Source organism: Stegodyphus dumicola, chromosome 7 (genome assembly GCF_044657685.1).
Source record: "Stegodyphus dumicola isolate Sdum_Otavi_A_Nest chromosome 7, ASM4465768v1".
Classification (NCBI taxonomy): domain Eukaryota; kingdom Metazoa; phylum Arthropoda; class Arachnida; order Araneae; family Eresidae; genus Stegodyphus; species Stegodyphus dumicola.
In genome coordinates, this window is record NC_140774.1 from 27,812,198 (window position 1) to 27,834,500 (window position 22,303).

Consider the following 22,303-nt stretch of genomic DNA (forward strand, 5'->3'; position numbering starts at 1 on the left):
TAAGGACACAGTGTTAACGAAGAAAAGCCACTGACACTCACGTGCTAGTGTTACCTATAAGTTAACTTCAAAACAAACAGTTCGCCATTGCCTTTTCTGGCGTCTTCTATTTATAGCAACAGTATTAAATTATTGGTTCAGTGTTAATGAATTACAGTCAAATTTAGATGACAACAGAAGTCAATGAATCAGTGGATTTGTGAATGACATTTCGTATTAAAGTTGAAGGAGTTATAGTAAGGAATGGAGTGATTCTGTAAATTGTTTATTGACTGCTATTGACGTAAAAGCAAAATGAGTGGTATGATGTTACTGAAATTCAGATTATTCAGTTGATGATTATTATTAGTATTTTGGAGGTTAGAAATATACACGAGAAACTTTGACGCTGGATTTTTAACTTATTGGTTAAGTTTGATTCTTTTCTTATACACACGAAGATTTATGGAAGTAATTAAAATTTTAATCTGGTATTTTATGCGCCGAAATGCAAAACTGTTAGATAATATAAGTTTCTGGATTACTACATCAGGAATTCTATGGAGAAAATAAGTGACACTAGGTTTATCATCTGATTTTGAATATTAAGTTTTGTTCAGAATATTCAGTTAAGTTCTTGTTTTGTTAATATTCAGAATTAACTATTAGATTTTGATTTGCGTGTTAATGTTTCTTTCCTGCTAATGTAGCTATTGTGCAGGAAAAGCAACTTGCAAGGCTTCGTACAAATCGTATGGTATGCTTTTCGTTAAAATATTTTTTGGTAAGAAAATTACTTAAGCAGGAAGAAATATGAAAGATTTAAAAATATTACTAAAGACGCTCTATCTTTCCTTCAAGAAACTCTAAATAAGATGAAGAATAGCTTATGATCCTAATTAGTAACATAGATTTCAGTGCTACTAACATGGAAATGTGCTTTTTAATAATGTCTGCACAAATGTAAAACAATGTTTTGAATTGAACAATATCGCAGAAACTTTTAAGAAATTCATAGGAAATTTCTGAAAAAGAATTTCGCGCACAGATCCTGATAAAAGGTTTCATGTTTAAAACTTTAAGAAGTGTAATAATAATGAATATAGAATAGTAATGGAATATGATATTTGAATAAGTATGAGATAGGAATTGTAAACTTACAGTGGCATTAAAATATTTCTCCAACAATTAAAAGTATTTATGCGGTAAAATTATGAGTAACCTAGAATTATAAAATGGTTGTTGCCTGAAAAAGTGTTAGAGGTTACTAAGTTAAAAAATCTACTTTTTAATAGAACCTGTATTTTGATTTAGAAGCTTCTGTCTATAAAAAAATAAACATAATACTTATTTTTCAATAGTTACTGAAAGCATACGAAAGTTTTCCATAAAATAATTATAAATAGGACTATGCATATTTATCAGAAGAAGATCAAAATGCATCTTCCCATTCGCATAGTGACACATTATTGGTTTTATATTAACGATATGTAGAAAATTATTCAGTTCAACAATTTCTTATTTCGCATCGTTAGTAATGATAAAATGATAAGTATGCGTATTACAAAGGAAATTATCTATCTCATTGTGTAGAAGCGCTCCAAGCGATAAATATCTTCAAAAGTTTTTAATTCCTTCTTTATATTCTGAGGTATACTTTTCGAAAGATAACCAAGAAAGGTAAAGCCACAGCAAAATTTCACATTTTTTAAATCTTCAGTTATTTTGTGTTTATTAATTTATCATTTAGCATTTGAAGAATCATTTCTAATTATTATTCTTTTCGATTCAGATTAACGATCGATATTTGGAAATTTTGTATTGTAATTATAATATTCCAGTATGTCTATTTAAAACAGATTTAAAATATTTCATAGTTTTAATCTCTCTTTCTGAGTTTTCGAAATTTTTTAGTTAAGATATTTTAAATACTTGATTATCTTATTTCTGATGTTGCCATATTTGTAATGATTTTGTACTGCGACATGATTATATATATTTCTATCACAAAAATTTCTTAGTTTTGTGTACCATAGAGTAGTTAAAACTGTATTCTGTGTAAGCAGAAGAGAGAAAAATAAGATTAAAATAAGATTCATTGAAAAATCCATAACTTGATTTACGTCTTTGCTAAATAACACTGGAAATTCAATTGAAATCCTTGAAGCAATATTTAGAAAAAATGAAGTTTCTTATAATTTTTGGCGTACCGTTAGTTCTTGTGTCACTAAACAAAATGTTTTGTAGTCACTGCACGTCATTTACAAATACTATGAAAAACTCTGCAATGACATTTATCAAAAGATATAAAAACTTCAGAAACACTGAAATCATATGTTGCTGATTCCTCACATGTGCGGATTATACGATACATAGTGTATTTAGTGTACTTTGATTTGCGAAGCAGAATATTCCTCTTCCAAGGAGAGTTACATAATAATTAAAAAAAGTGTAAAAATATGTTCAATAATTCGAGTCCTCTCGTGCCAAAGTCTCCAGTAGGTCCAACTCCACCAATAAAGGACATATCCTGGGACGATGCCACTTGGATTATGACAAGTTCTTTTATTATTTTTACTATGCAATCAGGTAAGAAAAAGTGTACTTTGAAATGCTTTTACTTTGTTAAAATGATGATAGTAAAATCAGATGTTTTATAATTTTTATGAAACATTTTGACGAATTATATAAATCAAACCTCTTCTTTATATAAAGCGAAATTATATTTACGTAAAATAGGGCAGATACTCTTTGTTGCTTATTAAAATTCAGAAATTATATCATCATATTTTCAATTCCTAACTGTCTTGGCGATTACTGAAATCGCTTATCGTATCATAATCGGAAGATATGTAGTTCTTTATTTGAAAGAACAATGAATAAGTATTACAGATCTCCTTTGCTAAACGACTTTGATGATGGATTATTTTAGTTTAAAGTAGAGTCATACTAATTTTATCCAAATATTTAGGTATCTTTAAACTGTGCATCATTTTCAATTAATGTACATATTATTAATAATCAATTAATATTATCAGTTGTTATCTGCATTAACTAGCATTGGATTATTTATATATATCAATTACAAAGGGGAAATTTTATTAATTTTTATCATTAGCGTTTTTACTATAATACTATTATAACAATAGATTTGACAATTTATTTTAACCTGCATTACTTTCCATATATTGTTTTCTATGACTCTGTTTAGATTTCTGACTGAATAGTATTTAATATTGTTCTACAGAGAAAAAGTATTTCACTATTGTGTATGTGATGGTATATAAATGGTTCGCAATGTTGCTCCAAATTTAAAACTTTTAGTCTCAGAATTTAAATAAAATTCGTAAGCAATTTTTGTTGTCTGTACAATACATCTTATATCATCGAGTTCAAATCTTGCATACACATTATTTATCGATAAAAATGCAATATAGTAAAACGATTCTTTCGAAATTCGATTTCAGCTTTTTTATTTAATATTCAAACAATTTTTTTTACATAGCTTCGTTTAACGAACAAGCTAAGCATACGTTTTACTGTTTACAACATCGAATAGAGTGTAAAATTTTGGTTTTCAATCAAACTTGTATGAAAATTGTAATTTAATTTCTGAATTTTTGAAAAATGTTTTAAAATCTCTCAATATTGTTTCCCGTTTATGATTTTAAATTTTCAACGTCTGAAAATGTATCGGATAGAAGATTTTTAAATTTTCACTGACTATAAAACAAATTCTTCGCTCTCTTTTAAAAGAATAATAAAATATATTAATTGAGCAATTTCCTATGTTTTTTTTTAATTGTTGCAGTCTGACGCAGAGGTGAAAAAAAGTTTTGAGTTTGCCAGATTGGCGCACTTTAGTGACAAAAGTTTTTTATTTTGGCCCGCATACCGACGAATTGATGATAATTGTTTTTTCATTTAACTTCAAATAAAAGGCTCGGTGTGACACTGTTATTGCATTCAGTTTCCAAAACTAAATATTTAAAGCGATTTCTTCATTTTATGAATGACGTTTTGCTATTTTCTTTATTTCAAAAATTTCTTATAATTATTTTGCTTGCATTTTAATAATGAATTAAAAATTCATGATTGACGTGTAATTGAGTCTAAAAATGGAAATAAAATTTTTAAATTTCATAAAATATGATTAATGGCTGTTAGCCCATTAATCATCCACGAGAAAGTCTCCAGCAGATATACTTACGTTATTCTGCTCAGCATAAGATTTTTAATATATTATTCAAATTTCAAAAGTATATTATTTGTCACTAAATGAACTAAAAATGCCAAAACATATGCTTCTTAATTCTTACCTTCATTTTATATTTTCCTTTTAAAGTTTCGAAAAACTTCGTAAACAAACTATTATAAAACAGTTTGATTCTTATTAATATGTATAAATAACAGGTACAATTTATTAATTATAAAAAGCTTTCAATGTAAATTTTACATAAAAATGGCAACATTTACATCATTACGTAACAGTAAATAAAGCACAGCATCAGTAGCTGTTACTTTTCAGCCCGCCACTCGCTAAAAAGTAATCACTAACTTATATATAATATAAATACAACATATATTAAATCGTTTCAAATTTTTCTGCTTTATACTACGTTAGTGTCAATTTCATTTGTCTTTACAATTTTTAAGTATTTTAGTAGCTTTTGTGTTTTGAATTATTTATTAGCACTAATAGTCACTTAATTAGCACTAAAAGGTTTGAATTACTTATTAGCAATAAAACTAACAATAACTGCGTTCGTTGAATTATTTATTAACAACAAAACTAACAAGAAATGCTTTCGTATGCCCCTTTGTGTCGATTCTTTTTCAAACTGCTGCCACCAAATATTAAATAATGAAGAATCTGTATATATGTATGATTGCATGTTCCTCGTACTGTGGAAGGCACTTAAAGCCATCGAATATTTAATACTCGTAGCCCTCCACATTAGTATAAGCACCTCCTAGCCCAAATTTTTAATTTCGTTTTGGTTTATTCTAATCTTCTTTTGTAACTTCAAGGAAGTGGCTTGGTTTATTAATATTCCCTATAAAATAGAAATTAATTGAAATATAGTATGACTACTAAATATCCTTTTTATGCATGTAATCTATTGAATATTATACAGAAAATGAAAAATATATGTCATCAAATCTTTCACTCTGATGCCGATAACAATTAAATGTTACATGCTTCATAATTTATCATTGCTTGATTTATTTTTTATTTGTATTACTGAACTTCAAAAAGAATAGTATTTAGTCATTAACCACAGTACATTATTATGGAAAATCTATCATTATTTATTATGTTATAATCATCCTAAAGCAACTCATAATTTTTATAATTTATACCCTATCTTTGCAATACTACCTTACTAAATTAACAAAATAGTAATACTCCAGCGTTTGGGAAAATTAATTTACTGTTCCTTTTGTTAGTAATTAGTCAAAATATCCGAATTCGTTTTTTTTTGCCCACAAATAATTTTTCAATTTTATTCATCTATTTATCACATTATATGCAGAGTGGGCGGTAAACGTGGCTGCAAATTTTCTTTAAATATTGATCTCAGAAGTGGATTTTGAAACACATATAAACTAAGTTTTTCACACTAAAGTAGAGAAGTTTCTGAAATTAATTGGGAACACTCCCTACTAAAAATGCCCCACAGAAACCAGTAAAACTTTTTATGGGTACCCATAAGATTTTATGGCTTTTTATTGACTTTTACTGGTTTCTGTTGGTCTCTGTGGGTTTTTTTTACTCGTTTCAAAATGACCCATAGAAACCAGTAAAACTTTCTACTGGTACCTATAGAATTTTTTATGGTCTCTATTGACTTTTACTGGTTTCTATTGATCTCTGTGGGTTTTTCTTACTGGTATCAATTGACACCCATACAACCAACATTCAATGGCAGAACTTTGTAAAGGTTTGTATAGGTTTATATTGACTTTTACTGGTTTTCTTACTGGTATCAATATAATAATAAATCTTCTGTTGGTTTATATGGGTTTGTGCTATTTTTTTATCTGACGTCAATATACTTCTTGTAAACAATAAAATTAACAGAATGAAAATATGATTTCTTTAAGACCACCAGAGTAACCTGTAAACGCAGGTGGTCGTTTTAGAGAGGGTTTTTTTACTAAATATGCTATTTTTTTTATTTAATTTTTTTTTCGGAAACAATAACAGTAATCATATACACCACACACAACGAGGTCTCTCCAAGGCGACCAGCCGCAAATAAAAATTCATTTTTGCAAGTGGTCGCCTTAGAGAGGTGATGCTCAATACCAATAGATACTCACGTTCTAAGAGATACGTTTATCTTTTAGAGGTGGTCGTATTAGGGAGATTGCATCTACGGAATGAATCTCTCTAAGGCGACCAGACACACTTGCAAAATTTTCTTTGTGAATGGTCGCCTTACAGAGGGAATATTCAATACCAAAGTATACTTATGTTTTCAGAAATACTGGTCTCTTTCAGAGGCGGTCGTCTTAGGGAGGAGGTTTTTGCTACGAGTTGGTTCTCTGAATACACACACATAAGCAAATCGCAAAACTTTTCTCCTTGTTAACGCTGACGTGAAAAAAAAATTCCCTCTCCCTCCCCCACTCTCAGAAGTTTCCCAAACAAGCAATATGGCGCCGCTCTAGTTATTGTTGTGTGATGGTGGTGTTATTTTCTTCGTGGTTGTAGTAATGCAATATATTATTTACTAGGATTTACTGTATTACAAATTTTACTATGTTTTACTGTTTAGAAATTAGTAACAAATAATAAAATACCAGCACTGACTATGAATATACCACTAAAGCCATGCACGTGTTTGGCACGTCTAATGTTTGAGAGAACGTTGCTGATAACTGACTAGTTGTGAAATGGAGTTTCTGAGCGTGAAATTGATTTTCCATCTTTACTTTTATCCTGAAAAACAATGTGCTTAAAGACTGAAAAGTGATAATTTCAGGCTTGATAATTTGTTTCAGTGTGCAGATGCAGAAACGTAGTTTTTGCATTCTACTGAAACTGTATTTTGGAAAATTTATTTTTTTGATTACAGTTTAAAAATACTTTTTTAAAGCTTGTTCATGTAGATGCTTTATCATTTGAATATTATGTACTAATAAATTTGAGCATACCTTACTTAAAAATGATCTTGCATGATTCAATTTTGAATTTTTCGACTAATGTGATGTGGCCGAGCAAAAAGAATGTTTTTTTATGTTTTAAAAAATGTACTAATTATATTTCGCGAGCAAAAAAGGTAAGTTTTATTAATGAAATAAACATTAAAGTATTTAATGTGTTTATTACTTATTGAATGGGGTAGACAAGACATACAAGCTTAAGGAATCTTTTTTCCACTACTAAAATTATGTGAAAATTTAGATGATCATAGTAGCTTACATTGTTTTTTCTTTTTGGTCTATTTTTCTTTACAAGTATGAGACTAGAACCACATTTTTACATTAAATATTTTGTGCTATTTTGTTAAAACACATATCATCATTTTTATGCATACTTTAATTTTCATTATTATTAGTTTGATGAAGAAAATTTCAAATGTGTTTTTCATAAATTGCTTTTGAAATATAAATAGATTTGTGAATAAGATTTATGTAATATTAAATGTACTAGTCTTGGGAGTATAAAAAGTGAATTATTTATTTGAAAAAAATTACATTTTGTTGAAACCTCATATAGTGGTTGTTTTCTTAAATGACCACCTCTGATAATGCCACATTTGTCAGGACAATAATTAAATAACAGGACTTAAAAATCATTCATAGTTTTGTCAGGCTACAGGAAACTCGCATTATCTCGAATTGTGGAGTTGATTGTTTTAGGAACGTTTTGCTGTATAATCAATTGACTTCGGTGTAGTAATTTTTACGTGGGTATGAATTTTGCAGAAGTAATTGAAAGTTTTTACGAGACATTTAAAACCAAAGCTTTTCGGATCATGAGTCTTATAAGGTCACTGTTATAGCATTGCTTTCAAATATAGTTAGAGTAATATTTAAACATTATTTTCGGAATCACTTCCACAGGGAATCCGGTTGTTCTCTGCGGATGAAAACCCATATAAATAAATCTTCTGTACAGCCTTATACAAATGCAGTTAAAATTACTGTCATTACAATTAAGCGAATATAGCCACATTTGTTTACAAAAAGTTATTATTGCTAAATACTGCACTATATCAATTTCATTTAGCATTGTAATTTCAGAAAATGCTCAGCATGAGGTATTTTTATATTATATAATCTATTGTCAAAAGCAATAGCTACTTTTTCAGTACTTTAAATTTTACTATTGAGAATTTTTATGGTTCAAAATAATATTTCTATACATTATTTCAAGTATTCTTTCTACAATAGAAATCTAAATAACTTGCACCTAAAACACTGACTCAAATTTATTCCAATAATGCATCGCTTTAATTAAATTTATGCTCCCTTGAGATGATATATGAAAAACCTTGTGTAATGATAAATTATTAATATATATAGGTAAATAGTATTTTTATATATTTTTTCGGGTAAAGTGCAGAATCGCCCACTTATTTATTTGGCACTTTGTACAAAAGTAAAAGGAATTCGATTTTTGTCAATTTTCTTTTGACTTTTAAAGTGAAAATAGGTTGATGTGTACATGAATAAAGTTAAAGGAGTGCACAATGGCATTTTTGTGCAATTCTGAGATGTTTTTTTAAGTGAAAATAGGTCGATGTGTACATGGATACCGAGTATGTGCAGTTCTTAAAAACACGCCAAGCAGTGGGCGATTCTACACTTTCCCCATTTTTCTATAGGAATTTAGTTTCATTAAATTAGTTATTTAGTATAATTATGTGTATATGAGTATATTCATACTTATTCACATAGATGGAATTTTTACAATACGAAAGTTGATCTTTTTTACATCAAGAACTACATATACTATAAATACCCATTATGTTATAGATTTTATTTATATAAAATCTGTGGAAGATTATATAGCACTAAAAGTGAGATACGGAATAAAACATTATACGCTATGAGATATTTTCTTAATTCCCGAACTGTGCGTTGAGAATTGGTATTTGTTGAAACTTGTAAATTTTTTTAAATTCATTTTTGTTACAACATAATTTATTGTATTTTGGGTACTATTAAGTTTATTATATGTTATCTTTATGTTTCATTTATCTTTTGAGAGATACAGGTAACATTCAAAGTATTGTAATAAAGGGTCGACACAGTGTTTGTATATTATTATTTCTTCACTACATTATATTCTTGGATTCATCCTTTCTTCCACGCAAAACATCTATGTGTATGCATGTCATAATAAGCTGCAGGGTGTTACTATCATTGGTAAGCGAGCTTTAAGGGGATACCAAGTATGCTAAATTTGAACTCTGTGTTAAGTTTCTAATTTGCAAGTCCCGTATTCTTTTTGCTTGCTTGTTAATAATGTTTCTCTTCCTGAAAATTTGGGTTTCTTCTAGTTTTGTTTTTTAATTTGGTTTAGTGCATTGTAGGTAACTTAAAATTTAAGCAGATGTTAGAAAGTACCATCCTTTGGCAATACATTTCTCATTAGGTATCAAATTGTTAAACAAGCTGATGTGATTAAATACAATTGTTTAATTTCCCAATTAAAGAACTGAAATACAAATATATACAGTGAGGTACAGTACTATATGTATATATTTATAATGAAATCAATAATATATATACACTCAAAGTAATGATTCGCAACCATCGAATGAAATGATATTATATATATATGTAATAGATTCTGTAGTCGAATACAAGCAGCTGAATCCGTAATGAACAGCAAGAATTTTGATGGCTTAGAGATGTTGAAACTCCAATCCACAATGAATAAGAAATTTGGCAGTCGAGGTAGATTTAATTCAACTTTTCTTTCAGCAAATATGTTGCAGCCACAAACAAGTTGGCACATTATTTATGCCTATTCCAAAAATTAACATTTTTGATAAATGTGTAGTAAGAAACAAGGAGCAGACAGACTGCAATCCAGCTAATACAAAGCGTAAAAAGCAAGTGCGTTACGTTAAGGGTGAAATCTTAATTCAGACAGAGTTAATTTTGGTTCTCGATGCATTTTTACTTGTCTTTGATAGTTAATACTGCTGTAAAATTACTATTGGCTGTTTGAGTTTTAGTTTCTTTTACAACATCAAATTATGTAAAAGTCATATGACATGAATTAATCTCCAAGTGATGCAGTACAGAAAGATTACTGTTTTTAAAATAGAGAAGGAAAATTAATTTTATGCTGCTAATTTAATCTTTTGCATATTCCTTATTTTTCTTACATATATATATGTACATATATCATTCGATGGTTGTGAATCATGACTTTGGTTATTATCTTTCTATTCATTTTATTTTCAGAATTATATAAAGGTAGTTTAAAATTTTGTAAAGAGAATTTATACAAATATTTTGTAATATGTTTATAGATATTGACGTGCATTAAGAAGGACGAGCTCGTAGGCTTCTAGATATTTTAAAATTTTTATTTATTCGCATTGAGTTTTATTTAAAATTACTTTACATGCTTTCTCCGCAATTTAGTTCTGTACATTTCATCAGTGCTAATTATGTACTTCTGCTGGTTTATGTTTTTATGGAAATTTGATTTACATTCTATTTTTGTATATTGTTTTTTATAGGGATTCTGTATATGGATACCCGTTCTATGTACGTTTCTATGTATGGATACTCCACTATGGTATAATGCTATTGGTTCTGTTTATGGGTTTTGTGCAGCGATTTTTCCAAGAGGTACCTTTATTGGTCTGTGGATTTTTGTGTAGTGGTTTTTACAGGATTTGGCGTATGGGTGCCTGTATAGGTGTACATGCTTTTGTTTATTGGTTTTTACAAGGCATAGACCTACGGAATATCCATTTTTTAATGGAAATTTGGCCGATGGATATGCATATAAAGTTTTGATTTTTGGCTATGGGTTTTTACTGGGATTTTGTTTATAGTGCCTACAGTTCTACAGAGATTTGGCCTATTCGTAACCGTACAGTCGTGCGGGTTTCCGTTTAGAGGTTTTTTACGGGTATTTCGCCTACAGGTACCTATACAGCCGTGCAGGTTTCTTTCTATGGGTTTTTACGGGTATTCGGCCTATGGGTACCCGTAAAAACGTACAGGTTTCTTTTTATGGGTTTTTACGGGTATTTGGCCTACGGGTACCCGTACAACCGTACGGGTTTCTTTCTACGGGTTTTTACGGGGATTTGGCCTACGGGTACCCACAGAGCTGTATGGGTACCCGTAGGCCAATTCCCCGTAAAAATTTTATGGGTTTCTACGGGGCATTTTTAGCAGGGACTGTGAGTGGGATGCTTCTGTAAATTTAAAGTCTAACGTTTACATAAACTCTCCAGGGCAAAATTTTCAACTAATAACATAAAGTTTAATTAATTACATGTAAAGAGTTTCCATACTTTTGCGTGCAAGCAAAATCTAGAGAAATATACATAATTAACGGTTTCGTGGTCTCGCTAAAAATTTAGCCTTTTCGTGAAGGCTGGGATATACGCTGGGATATAGGCTGGGATTCGTATATGTGCTACAAATTTCCTACATTAAATAAAGCTCAAAGAAATTAAGTATAATATGCAGCTTTTAAATTGCTTCTTAACGTGAAGCAGGAAATGGCAGATTCTGCCATTTTTTTTTCTTTTCTGATTGATTAATTGAATAAATGGCTTCAACACATAAAAAATTCCATGTGAAAGAGTTAATAATGAATATTGTTTTACCTAATACGAAGCCATTTATTAAAATAAATTTTATTTTACAGTTGTCTTTAAATTGTGACGATATATCAGGAATACCCAGTTCAAACAGTAACTGTGAAATGTTCAAAGCCAGTAAAATATAGTACATGCAGTTATGGTCATTAGTGTATTTAATTCGCAAATCATAATGAATATTTTGTTAATGGGTTGTTTTGCTCTACCGAGATCATATAAATTATATATATTATATTCTCATATTGTTATTCATGGTGGGTCACAAAAATGTATACACAGATTGAAATGTCATAAAAATTTAGTTTCCAACCGACAAGGTTAAATTTCTGGGAAAAGTAGGACCACAGTCCAGTGTGAAAAACAAGTATACTTTCTGGTCAGATTGAATGATCCAAATTGTGTTTAAGTAAATATTCAAAATGGTGGTCTTCAGCATCGATACATTTCTGAGTACGAGTCACGACTGATTCCGTACTTCGTACCACGTCACCTTGACATACTTTGAGATGAGATTCAAGCGATGTGCACAGAAATCCCATTGAACATCCCATGCAAAGTACGGAATCATTCCTGACTCGTACTCAGAAATGTATCGATGCTAAAGATTACCGTTTGAACATTAAATACCATTTAGAATATCTATACATTAATATAGAGTTATTTACTTTAATTCTGCTCCAAAATTTTGATTCCACGAACGGTTTTGTGATTTGCATATAAGTGACGCACAAATTTTCTCAATCCTCTCTGCGGCAAAGCATTTTGGATATGTTTATAAAGACCTATTATAGATTCATTATGATTTTTTAAAGTCAGGAAGTTGAATAAATCTGCACTGTCCTCGCCGTTCTTCAACCTGGAGCTCTAGAATATGTGCCAAGTGTGCTACCGTTACACCATGAAGGCATGTTGGAAGGAGGGAGAAAATATTGTTACGTTTATCTGTTCTGACAAAAGTTGTTACGTTATTTTCTTCCTTCGGTACGTTCGTTATGGGTTCGTGTGGATTTGGAGTGAGTAATGACGACAGCAGCTGATGGAATATCGAAACACACTTTATTGGCCGGTATTAATCAGGACAGCTCCAAAGTTACTTTTACAGTCGTCGAAGATCTACTATGAACTCGCTGGAACAATCAGCGACACAGCCTTCAGGTTATCAGGCTATCACGGTGGAGACAGCTTCATGGCAAAGCACTAGAGTACAGCTCCCGACTCTGCTTGTTCGTTCTCGGAACTCCACGTACTCTCGAGACTCTCCACACTACAACTCGCGATGCACTCGACGACACACAGAGCACAGCTCTCAATTCCGGTTCCATCGCACCTGGAGCTCAACACGCTCTCTCGACGATGCACTAACCGCGATACACTACGAGACTCTTTCGGTGCACTCGACGACCCACTCGGCACTCGCTACCCGGCTCTCAACTCGATCGGCTCCGCAGGGATTGACTCGCTAGACGAGACACCAACTCGATACTAACTATCTTGCCCTTTACGAGGCACACTCACTAACTTACTGCGGACCAGCAGGGTTTATAGAGCTTTCGGCTTGTGTTCGAGAACATTCTAGGCTAAACCGGTAAGAATTCGTTCCAGAAGGTTCTTCATCATTCCATGGCATATCGATAATTTTGTCATCAAATGGCGATTTCTCGCCAAATGTGGCAACCTTGCCTTCCTTGCTATTTTATGGCAACCCTAAAACTGCTTTGCGGGGAAGCCATCTTACCGCGCCTGTGCATTTCGTGACAATATCATATATACTCCGCCTTTTAAAAAGCAATTGGAGATTAGGGAACCCAATCGCCAAATCCTGATGGTGACGAACCACCTTTTTAGTACGAGAGCCAGTGTAAATTCATTAGGTTATTTTGAAGCAAAAAACATGAAAAATGAGCAATGGCCTCGCCACGACTACCTCTCGAACACACGACAAACGTGCTATCGTTACACCACGAAGGCATGCTGGAAGAACGTAAAAATATACCTTATACTGTAATTAAATATAATTTTCAAATGAAATTTCCATAATCAATGAATTTATCCCTTTATTTCAGAGTTTCATCCACCAGATCATATTTAGATGCTTAAAGAAAATAAGATAGTAAAATATTTTAAATAACAAGGTAACATATTCCGAGTGGCTACCAAGGACAAAAGTGCTTCATGATGTTCAATGGCATTCACATACAAATTACTCAAGAAAGATTAATATAGCCTTTATTGCCTTAAATATAAATCTAAATTGCGTGCATGTTTTTAAAAAGCTTCTTAAAGGAGTAAACTCTTTGTATGAAAACAATCCTGTAAGATTCAACCTGTGAGTTTTAATCCGGTGAGCTAGGGAGGCTCTGTCGTATTCCATAAGTACTTTTATTACATTCTTGCTTAAATTATAAAGACTATTTAAGAGATCTTGGACAATGCTCACTTTTGAAACATTCTGTTTTTGTTGCACAGTTTTCAGCAAAATCAATTTTCTTACAATACATTTCCATTAAAATCTTACATTTCCATTAAAATACAAGACCATTCTCTGCTAAGATATCTTAAAGTACGAGATTTTCATTATAAATGAAAGGGCGTACCATATTTCCGAAAGCTATTAACAGTAATGATTTTAACGCTAAAAAGCAAATGATAAAAGTTGACAGAGAAAAACGAAAAACATTATGGATTTTTGTCAATGACTCTAGCGTCGTAAAGGCTTTTTCCAAATAAAGATATTTAAAGATAAGTTAACGATTTTAGTACTATTAACATTTGGAATCTTTTGTAATTGAGGTTCAATTGTGTAAATCTTTTGTGTTGTTTACAGTAGTATATAAATACATTAGAATATACAAGCGTTTATGAAAGAAACAACGCTTTTCTTATATTATCTATAAAACTCAATAAAATTCTTTTGAGGAAAATTAATTTTTCTCTCATAATAAAATGTTTTACTGAATTCCTCATACAGAATATTAATATATTTTATCTGTGCAGTGCCATACCTAGGAGACTCCAAGATAATTTTCCAGAAAGTTACTTTTACATTTCGAAAATTGAAACATTTTTGAAAATGGTATTAAGACGTTGGTTTTTATAAACAAGGTAATTCTTTACAATATTTCCTCAATTTTTTAATATAATTTTCTTTTATAATATTTAAGAAAGGTTATCAGGTTCAATGTTTCTTCTAACCTTCTTCGGAAACATACAATGACCTGACTAGAACAGAGAGCTTACTAAAGCTATGTTCACTAATTGTAGTAAGTAGACAGGATACAGACGAAGGGTATACAAAACCCTTTATTTTTTCTTTATATACAATGACTTCCGTACTTCGGAATACAATGACCCTCCACTCGGGGTCTAACTTAAAAGATATCAAAATAAAACTAAACTCTAATTTAACTTTAGAATAAGATTGGCCTTATAATAACAGGAAGCGTATGTAGCACAGAGACTGTGAACACTACAATACGTTTAATTTATCAAGAGGATTAAAACCTCTGGCCTGGAAGGCAAGGTAGCAACTGCGTAACTTCTAAGGTAAGCGGCCTGCTTCGAACTCACGGCTTCCTCTCTTCTGCTTGGCAAAAAGGCCACACTTAAATACTTGGCGTTCGCCAGACAACTTTGCATAAACTCCTTCACGCTTATAATTCTGGCCGGAAGTAGAAAATAAGAAGTGATAGTAAAGATTTAAAATAAAATAAACGTTAGTAAAACTTAAGATCCTTACATACTTCCCGCCAGAGTTAATTAGTTTGAAACTGAGGTCTAAAACGACCTTGTTGAAAACTTTTAGCTCTAGAAACTAACGCGAGGCCAAACTTTTACAATCATAACTTAGCTAGAAAATATAAAAATTTAAAAGAAAGAAATTTGTTACAATAGCAGCTCCCGGAATATACAACAATCTTTTTTCTTTTTCATCTGTACTGCATCAAAACAGGAGCTTTATTCAATTCTGGTTCCTTCCAGAGATCTGGAAGGAAAACTAGTTTAATGAAATGTTACAGAATGACATTGTAAATAACATATAGAATATACTTTTCTTAACATTTTTATTTCATTCATGACTATTTTAATTATCTCTCCCCGTGCTCTCTGACATGTGTTGTAAAAACACCAAACACGAATGTGTTTCTGTCTATGTGTTCAACACTTCCTCCTACAATCAAACACTAATGTGTTAAAATTCAACATACGAGACCTCTTAACACACCCTAATTTCAACTCTAGACCCTGAGGTACTATTCTGAAAGTGGCTAACTCTAAAGTGTAGCGTCAGAGAGCCTAACTACATCATTCAACCTTTAACACATATTCACCATGATTTAATCTTTACAGTCACACGAATAACAAATTTTTAACATTACTTTCACTTTTACCATATCACGGTATTTCTAAACATTCAAAATAACAGTTCACATGTATACAAGAACATATCAAGATGCCATTAATTTTACACATTTGAAAACATACATTAGTAGTACATTGTTAACTTCTATTCTTTTCAAAGCAAGTGCCAATTCTTTCTACATTGAAATAATACTACATTTCAAAAAGTCTTTCAGACTAAAACTTCTTTCTTGTTAGAATGTTTTAAATAAAATTTATACAATAACTTTTTACAATATTTAAGTCTTTATACAACGCTATTATACATCAACTTTAGTTTTACGCGCGAGTAATTGAAAAACATAATAAGAAAATCGGTCACAACTCATTTCTCGCCCTTTTGGCGATAAAGGTAGACCTCGCATGAGGTAAAACTTCTTGAAATCTGCCACTTGCAGTAAGAATGAAAGATTAACTTAAGTTTGTAAAGTAACATAAAATTTTACTTATCTTTGTAATATTCAGACATCCTTTTCTGGGCCCAGTCTTTAAAGGTGCTGCAGACCGTAGCTTGGTTGATCCTCCTTCTTGTACGGGCTCGCCCTTCAGTGCTTTCCTCTGGAAGCTTCCGTTTTTCACCACTACGGCCACCCTTGAACATCTTCCTTCTGTCCTCTGCTTGTGGTCTTGGCCGTTTGAAGGCAGCTGGTCTTGGTGGAACCGGGAACTTCTGTCGTGATCCTGCTTGGACCTCGTTGTTGGCCGTTCAAATTTTTCTTGTACTTTTTCCTCCGCCGCTGATGGCCCTTCCGCAGTTCGGCGACTTTTGCTGCGGAGAGTTCTGTCGGATGAGTCAATCTTCCGTTTCACAGCCGGGTTATAGTTGCCGTCCTTTCTCCCGGTCTTTTCCACATACGTCGTCCTTCTCCCTTCTTCATTCTGGGGGTGTTCGTGAACTCTGTTTTTTGGACGGTGGAACGGCTTCTTTTTCTTTGTACCTTCAATTTTTCCGCGGGGCAATTTTCTTTTCACTTGCTTCTGTCTCTCATAGGCTTGCCCTTGTACTTGTCGTTTTCCCACCTCTGGAACTTGTACCTGCGGTGTCTGCCGTACCGGATCCTGCAAAAGATCTGAAAAGATTTGCATTTTATTACGGTCATAGAATGGTTTTATTTAGTCAATGTTTGCGGAACAGGTTTCACCATTTCTTGCCTTTAATACTACAACAGCGTGAGTTATTTTTTCTATAACATATGGTCCTTCAAAGCGTGGGAAAAATTTGGCAGTTTTATCTTCTGGTGCTGAAGAAAGTGAATGCTTAATTTTTAGTACTTCATCCCCTACTTTATAAGTTACTCCCCGTCGTTTCAAGTCATAATACAATTTTTGTTTTCTTTGTGCTACTTCTGTATTCTTTTTTGCTTCTTTTATTAGTTTTTCTATATCACCCATTTTAAATTCTGGGGCTCTTTGTTGCACATAAAATAGTTTATCTAACGGTGTTATAATCTTTCTGCCTAGAAATAACTCAGCAGGAGTTTTTCCCGTTGTATCATGTTTTGCGGTCCTAAGGGCGAAAGCAAATTCATTGACATAGTTATCCCAGCTTTTATGAAAATTTTTAACATAACTACGGATAATTTTCACTATATTTCTGTTGACCCGTTCCGCTATATTTGATTGCGGCCGATACGGGACCATTTTTAAATGACGTATGCCCAGTTTTTGGCACATGTCTTCAAATATATTACTTACAAATTGAGGACCATTATCCGATATAACTTTTAGGGGCGCCCCGTATTTTAAAATATATTTATTTAAAATAGAATCGGTAACTAATTTCGCGGAGGCTCGTTTTAAGGGAACAATTTCGGTCCATTTACTAAAATGATCAACTATAACAAGGAGATAGCGACTTTTGTTTAACTGACTTTTTGGGAAAGGGCCCAATAAATCGATGCCGATTATTTCATTTGGAAATTCGGATTTAATACTATTTAGAAACCCGGCCGGGCGGAAATTAATATAATTAACGGCTTGACATGTTGGGCAGGACTGGACATACGCCCTTGTTAACTTTTGCAGTTCAGGAAAGTAGACTGCCTCGCGTACGCGTTGAGTAGTTTTTCGAATACCAGCATGAGAAGCTAAAGGGCTGTCATGGAGCTCTTGCAGGATATTTAATCTAAGACTAGCTGGGATAACAGGTCGAAATTCGTTGTTGGAATTCGTAGTTTTTGTATAAAATAATAGACCATCTATTAGTTCGTAATGGGCCGCCCTATTTCTTATCGCCACAATATCTTGGTGGCTAAAATTTTCAGGATCCTTCAAATACTCATAAATACTTCCAAACTCAGGATCCTTACCCAGTTCGGTTATTACAGTTTCTCGGGAATTTATTGTACACGCTGTCAGCATTGCAACTTTTACGGTATTACCCTGTTCGTCTAATTTAATTCGTGACAGGGCATCTGCTACGATATTTTCCTTTCCGGGGGTATGCTTGATTACCAGATTATATTCTTGCAGCTTGAGTGCCCATCTTATTAACCTTGGGGATAAATTTTTTCCAGAGTACAATCTAGTTACCGCCGCATGATCAGAATATACTGTTATCGGCGCCTTTCCAAAATAGACTCGGAACTTTTGCACTGCTAACAGAACTGCAAGTGCCTCTCTCTCGGTCGCGGAATAGTTTCTTTGTGTTTGATTTAAAGTTCGGCTAAAAAATGCTACTGGCTGCTGATTTTGCGAAAGTACCGCTCCTACCGCATAATCCGAAGCATCCGCTGAAATTTCTAAATTTTCATCCTTTTCAGGAAATTTCATCACAGGGGCTTGCGTTAATGCTTGTTTTAATTTTTCGAAAGCACTATTGGCTTCGGCCGTCCACGAGAATCTTGCCTTTTTCCTTTTTAATTTTAACAATGGCTCAGCGATAGCCGCAAAATCTTTTATAAAGGACCTATAATATGAACAAAGTCCTAGAAAAGAAGAGAGCTTCTTTGCCGTGTTTGGAGTCGGATACTTTTGTACAGCGATTATTTTTGATTCATCTGTCTCGATCCCTTTTTGCGATATTTTGTAACCTAAATATTTTAATTCAGGGGCTGCAAATTTGCATTTTTCGACATTAACTTTTAGACCGGCCTCATTTAATAAAGAAAACACCTGTCTTAAATCCTGTACATGTTGGTCTAGATTATCACTAGTAATAATGATATCGTCTAAATAGATAAATGTGGACTTTCCGAGAACAGGTCTTAACACAATGTCCATGCATCGCTGAAATGTTGCTGGGGCGCCTGAAAGGCCAAACGGCATTCGCAAAAATGCATAAGTGCCAGATTTGGTTATAAAAGCAGTCTTAGGCACGTCCTCAGGCCTGATCCCTATTTGAAAATAACCAGTCGTTAAGTCTTAAGTTGTCATAAATTTGGTTGATTTTATGTTCCTTAAAATTTCTTCTATAATCGGTAACGGATATACCGGATATTTCGTTATGGAATTTAATTTACGGTAATCAATAGCGAATCTCCACCTTTTTGGATGCTCCAAAGGATAATCATTATTTTTCTTACATAAAACCACCGGACTAGCATAACTGCTTGAGATAGGCGTTACGATCTTTTTACGTAGCATATCGGTAATATGCCATTCTATAATTTTTTCCTTATTCTTATCATACCGGTATGGTTTTTGACGAACCGGCAATGCATCTCCGGTGTCAATACTATGGTTAGTAACCTGGGTAAATCCTGGAATATCACTAAATAAGGAAGCAAATTCACTTACCACTTGTCGGATTCTATCTTGCTCGTCATTAGGCAGGTGGTCGAGATTTAACCTTGGCGGTTCAACCTTTTCTACACGCACTGGTTTCATCGTCAGCTTAAGAGACGCTTCATTAAAATCCAGTGTAGCTTGTGCGTCTGAAAGAAAGTGTATTCCTAGTATTAAGTGTGCTTGCAAATTCTTTACTATAAAAAACATCACCTTTACTTGTTCGTCCTTGATACGGATGTACAAAGGTACTTTACCTACGCACTTACATTGTTCTCCTTGCGCCGCTAATACTGTTGTATTATCCGCATTATATATGCGGTATTTGCGAAAATACTTTCTAAAAAAGACTTCTGCCACACAGGAACACTGCGCGCCGGTATCCAGGAGTGCGGTGGCCGGGATATTATTTACCAAGACTTCAATCTTCGGAAGAGTTAAATTTTTCACCATTACTGTATTTAACTTGTAGGAAGAGGGGTTTTCGTGGCCTTCGGATTTCCGCACCCTCTCGTCAGCAGAAATCCGTTTTAGTTTAAATTATTTTTCCTTTCGGTGCTTTCCTTCTTTCTCCACTGGCCTTGAGACTTTTTTCCTGGGTTGCTATTGAACTGTCGACGTTCGCCGGCTGTTTTTGAATGCTCGGGTTTCCTTGCCCACTGATTCGCTTTTTCTCCGTAGCCATGTGCTTGAGTTTGCTGTAGTCTTGGCGTACCAAATTGGTTTCGCTGTTGATATTGGCGTCTTCTTTCGACGTCCGCCGTTCTTCTACTTTCAAACTGGATTGCTAGCTCAAATAATTTTTCCAGTGTAGTCGGATTTCTCAATTCAATAAAGTCTTGCACTTGGGGTAGTAACCTCGGCAAAATCACTTGAATTATTTCAGGATCCGGACGGTTTCCATACAAGAGCTTGAAAACGTGAATTTTTCTTAAAATAAAACTCGACATGTTTTCCATTCTTTGTTGATATATACTGAAAAGTTCTGTTTCTAATTTCGCACGATCCCTTACAACAGGGAAGGCTTTTAGTAGGGCAGTCTTGAAATTTTCGTAGGTATAGGTGGGACTTCCTGCTTGACCCAAGAGACTTCTGCCGATACATTTGAACCAGTTAAGCGCTTGGCCCCTCAAAGCGCTGGTAGCTAAGGTAACTTTTTGAAACTCGTGCACGGGGTAGAGCATGAAGTGGTCATCCAATTTTTCCAAAAAACTGGTTACCTGTGAATTTCCATTAAACGTTGCTTCTGGTTTCATCGAAGCGCGCATGGTCTGGACAATATACCCAAATCCTTCCAGGGCGGCAGCTGGCATTTCTGGATTCTGAGCTGTTTCTGCAGGCAGCACAGGTTCTTCTTGAAACTCGGCCATGGTTATTCTTCGTCGGGCGCCACTATCAGGTTCAATGTTTCTTCTAACCTTCTTCGGAAACATACAATGACCTGACTAGAACAGAGAGCTTACTAAAGCTATGTTCACTAATTGTAGTAAGTAGACAGGATACAGACGAAGGGTATACAAAACCCTTTATTTTTTCTTTATATACAATGACTTCCGTACTTCGGAATACAATGACCCTCCACTCGGGGTCTAACTTAAAAGATATCAAAATAAAACTAAACTCTAATTTAACTTTAGAATAAGATTGGCCTTATAATAACAGGAAGCGTATGTAGCACAGAGACTGTGAACACTACAATACGTTTAATTTGTCAAGAGGATTAAAACCTCTGGCCTGGAAGGCAAGGTAGCAACTGCGTAACTTCTAAGGTAAGCGGCCTGCTTCGAACTCACGGCTTCCTCTCTTCTGCTTGGCAAAAAGGCCACACTTAAATACTTGGCGTTCGCCAGACAACTTTGCATAAACTCCTTCACGCTTATAATTCTGGCCGGAAGTAGAAAATAAGAAGTGATAGTAAAGATTTAAAATAAAATAAACGTTAGTAAAACTTAAGATCCTTACAAGGTAAGCTGTACATTTTCATAAAAATATTTTTAAGTAAATTGTTTTAATTTGTATAAAAAAGGGTAAGAGAAGATAGATACAAATAATCCTCTTTTAATTTCAGTAAAATTTATAATTTATTATTTCAATATTTTTATTTTTGGTTTGGCGAATTCTGTTTTCTCATTTTTTACGTTGATTAGGATTGCATGTAACTTTAGATTAAGTTGATATTGGAAGTACGTATACTCAACTGGAAATGGAAATAAATTTTCTGGAAATAAAAATAGATATAAAACCGCTTAAGCAATTAGATTAAACATATAACCTATCTAAAAACTGATATCAAGCTTTTTTTTATTAATTTCAAATGTAATACTTACATCAATACACTTTGGGCTAGAACTTGCTGTTGTCAGCGATATAAAACTGCTTAAGCA

The 22,303-nt window shown here is 33.0% G+C and overlaps 1 protein-coding gene across 2 annotated transcripts in view; it reads left to right on the top strand.

Annotated features, from left to right (window-relative positions):
- Window positions 1-1,948: 1,948 nt before the first annotated feature.
- Window positions 1,949-22,303, top strand: part of LOC118185496 (putative ammonium transporter 3) — a 115,260-nt gene continuing 94,905 nt past the window's right edge. Inside the window, exon 1 of one of the 2 annotated variants that reach the window (XM_035355360.2) lies at window positions 1,949-2,568. In XM_035355360.2, coding sequence (XP_035211251.1) covers window positions 2,439-2,568 — 130 coding nt within the window. In that variant the 5' untranslated portion in view covers window positions 1,949-2,438. Of the gene's footprint in view, window positions 2,569-14,787; window positions 14,898-22,303 lie in introns of those variants that run through there. The other variant, XM_035355361.2, reaches the window with a different exon arrangement.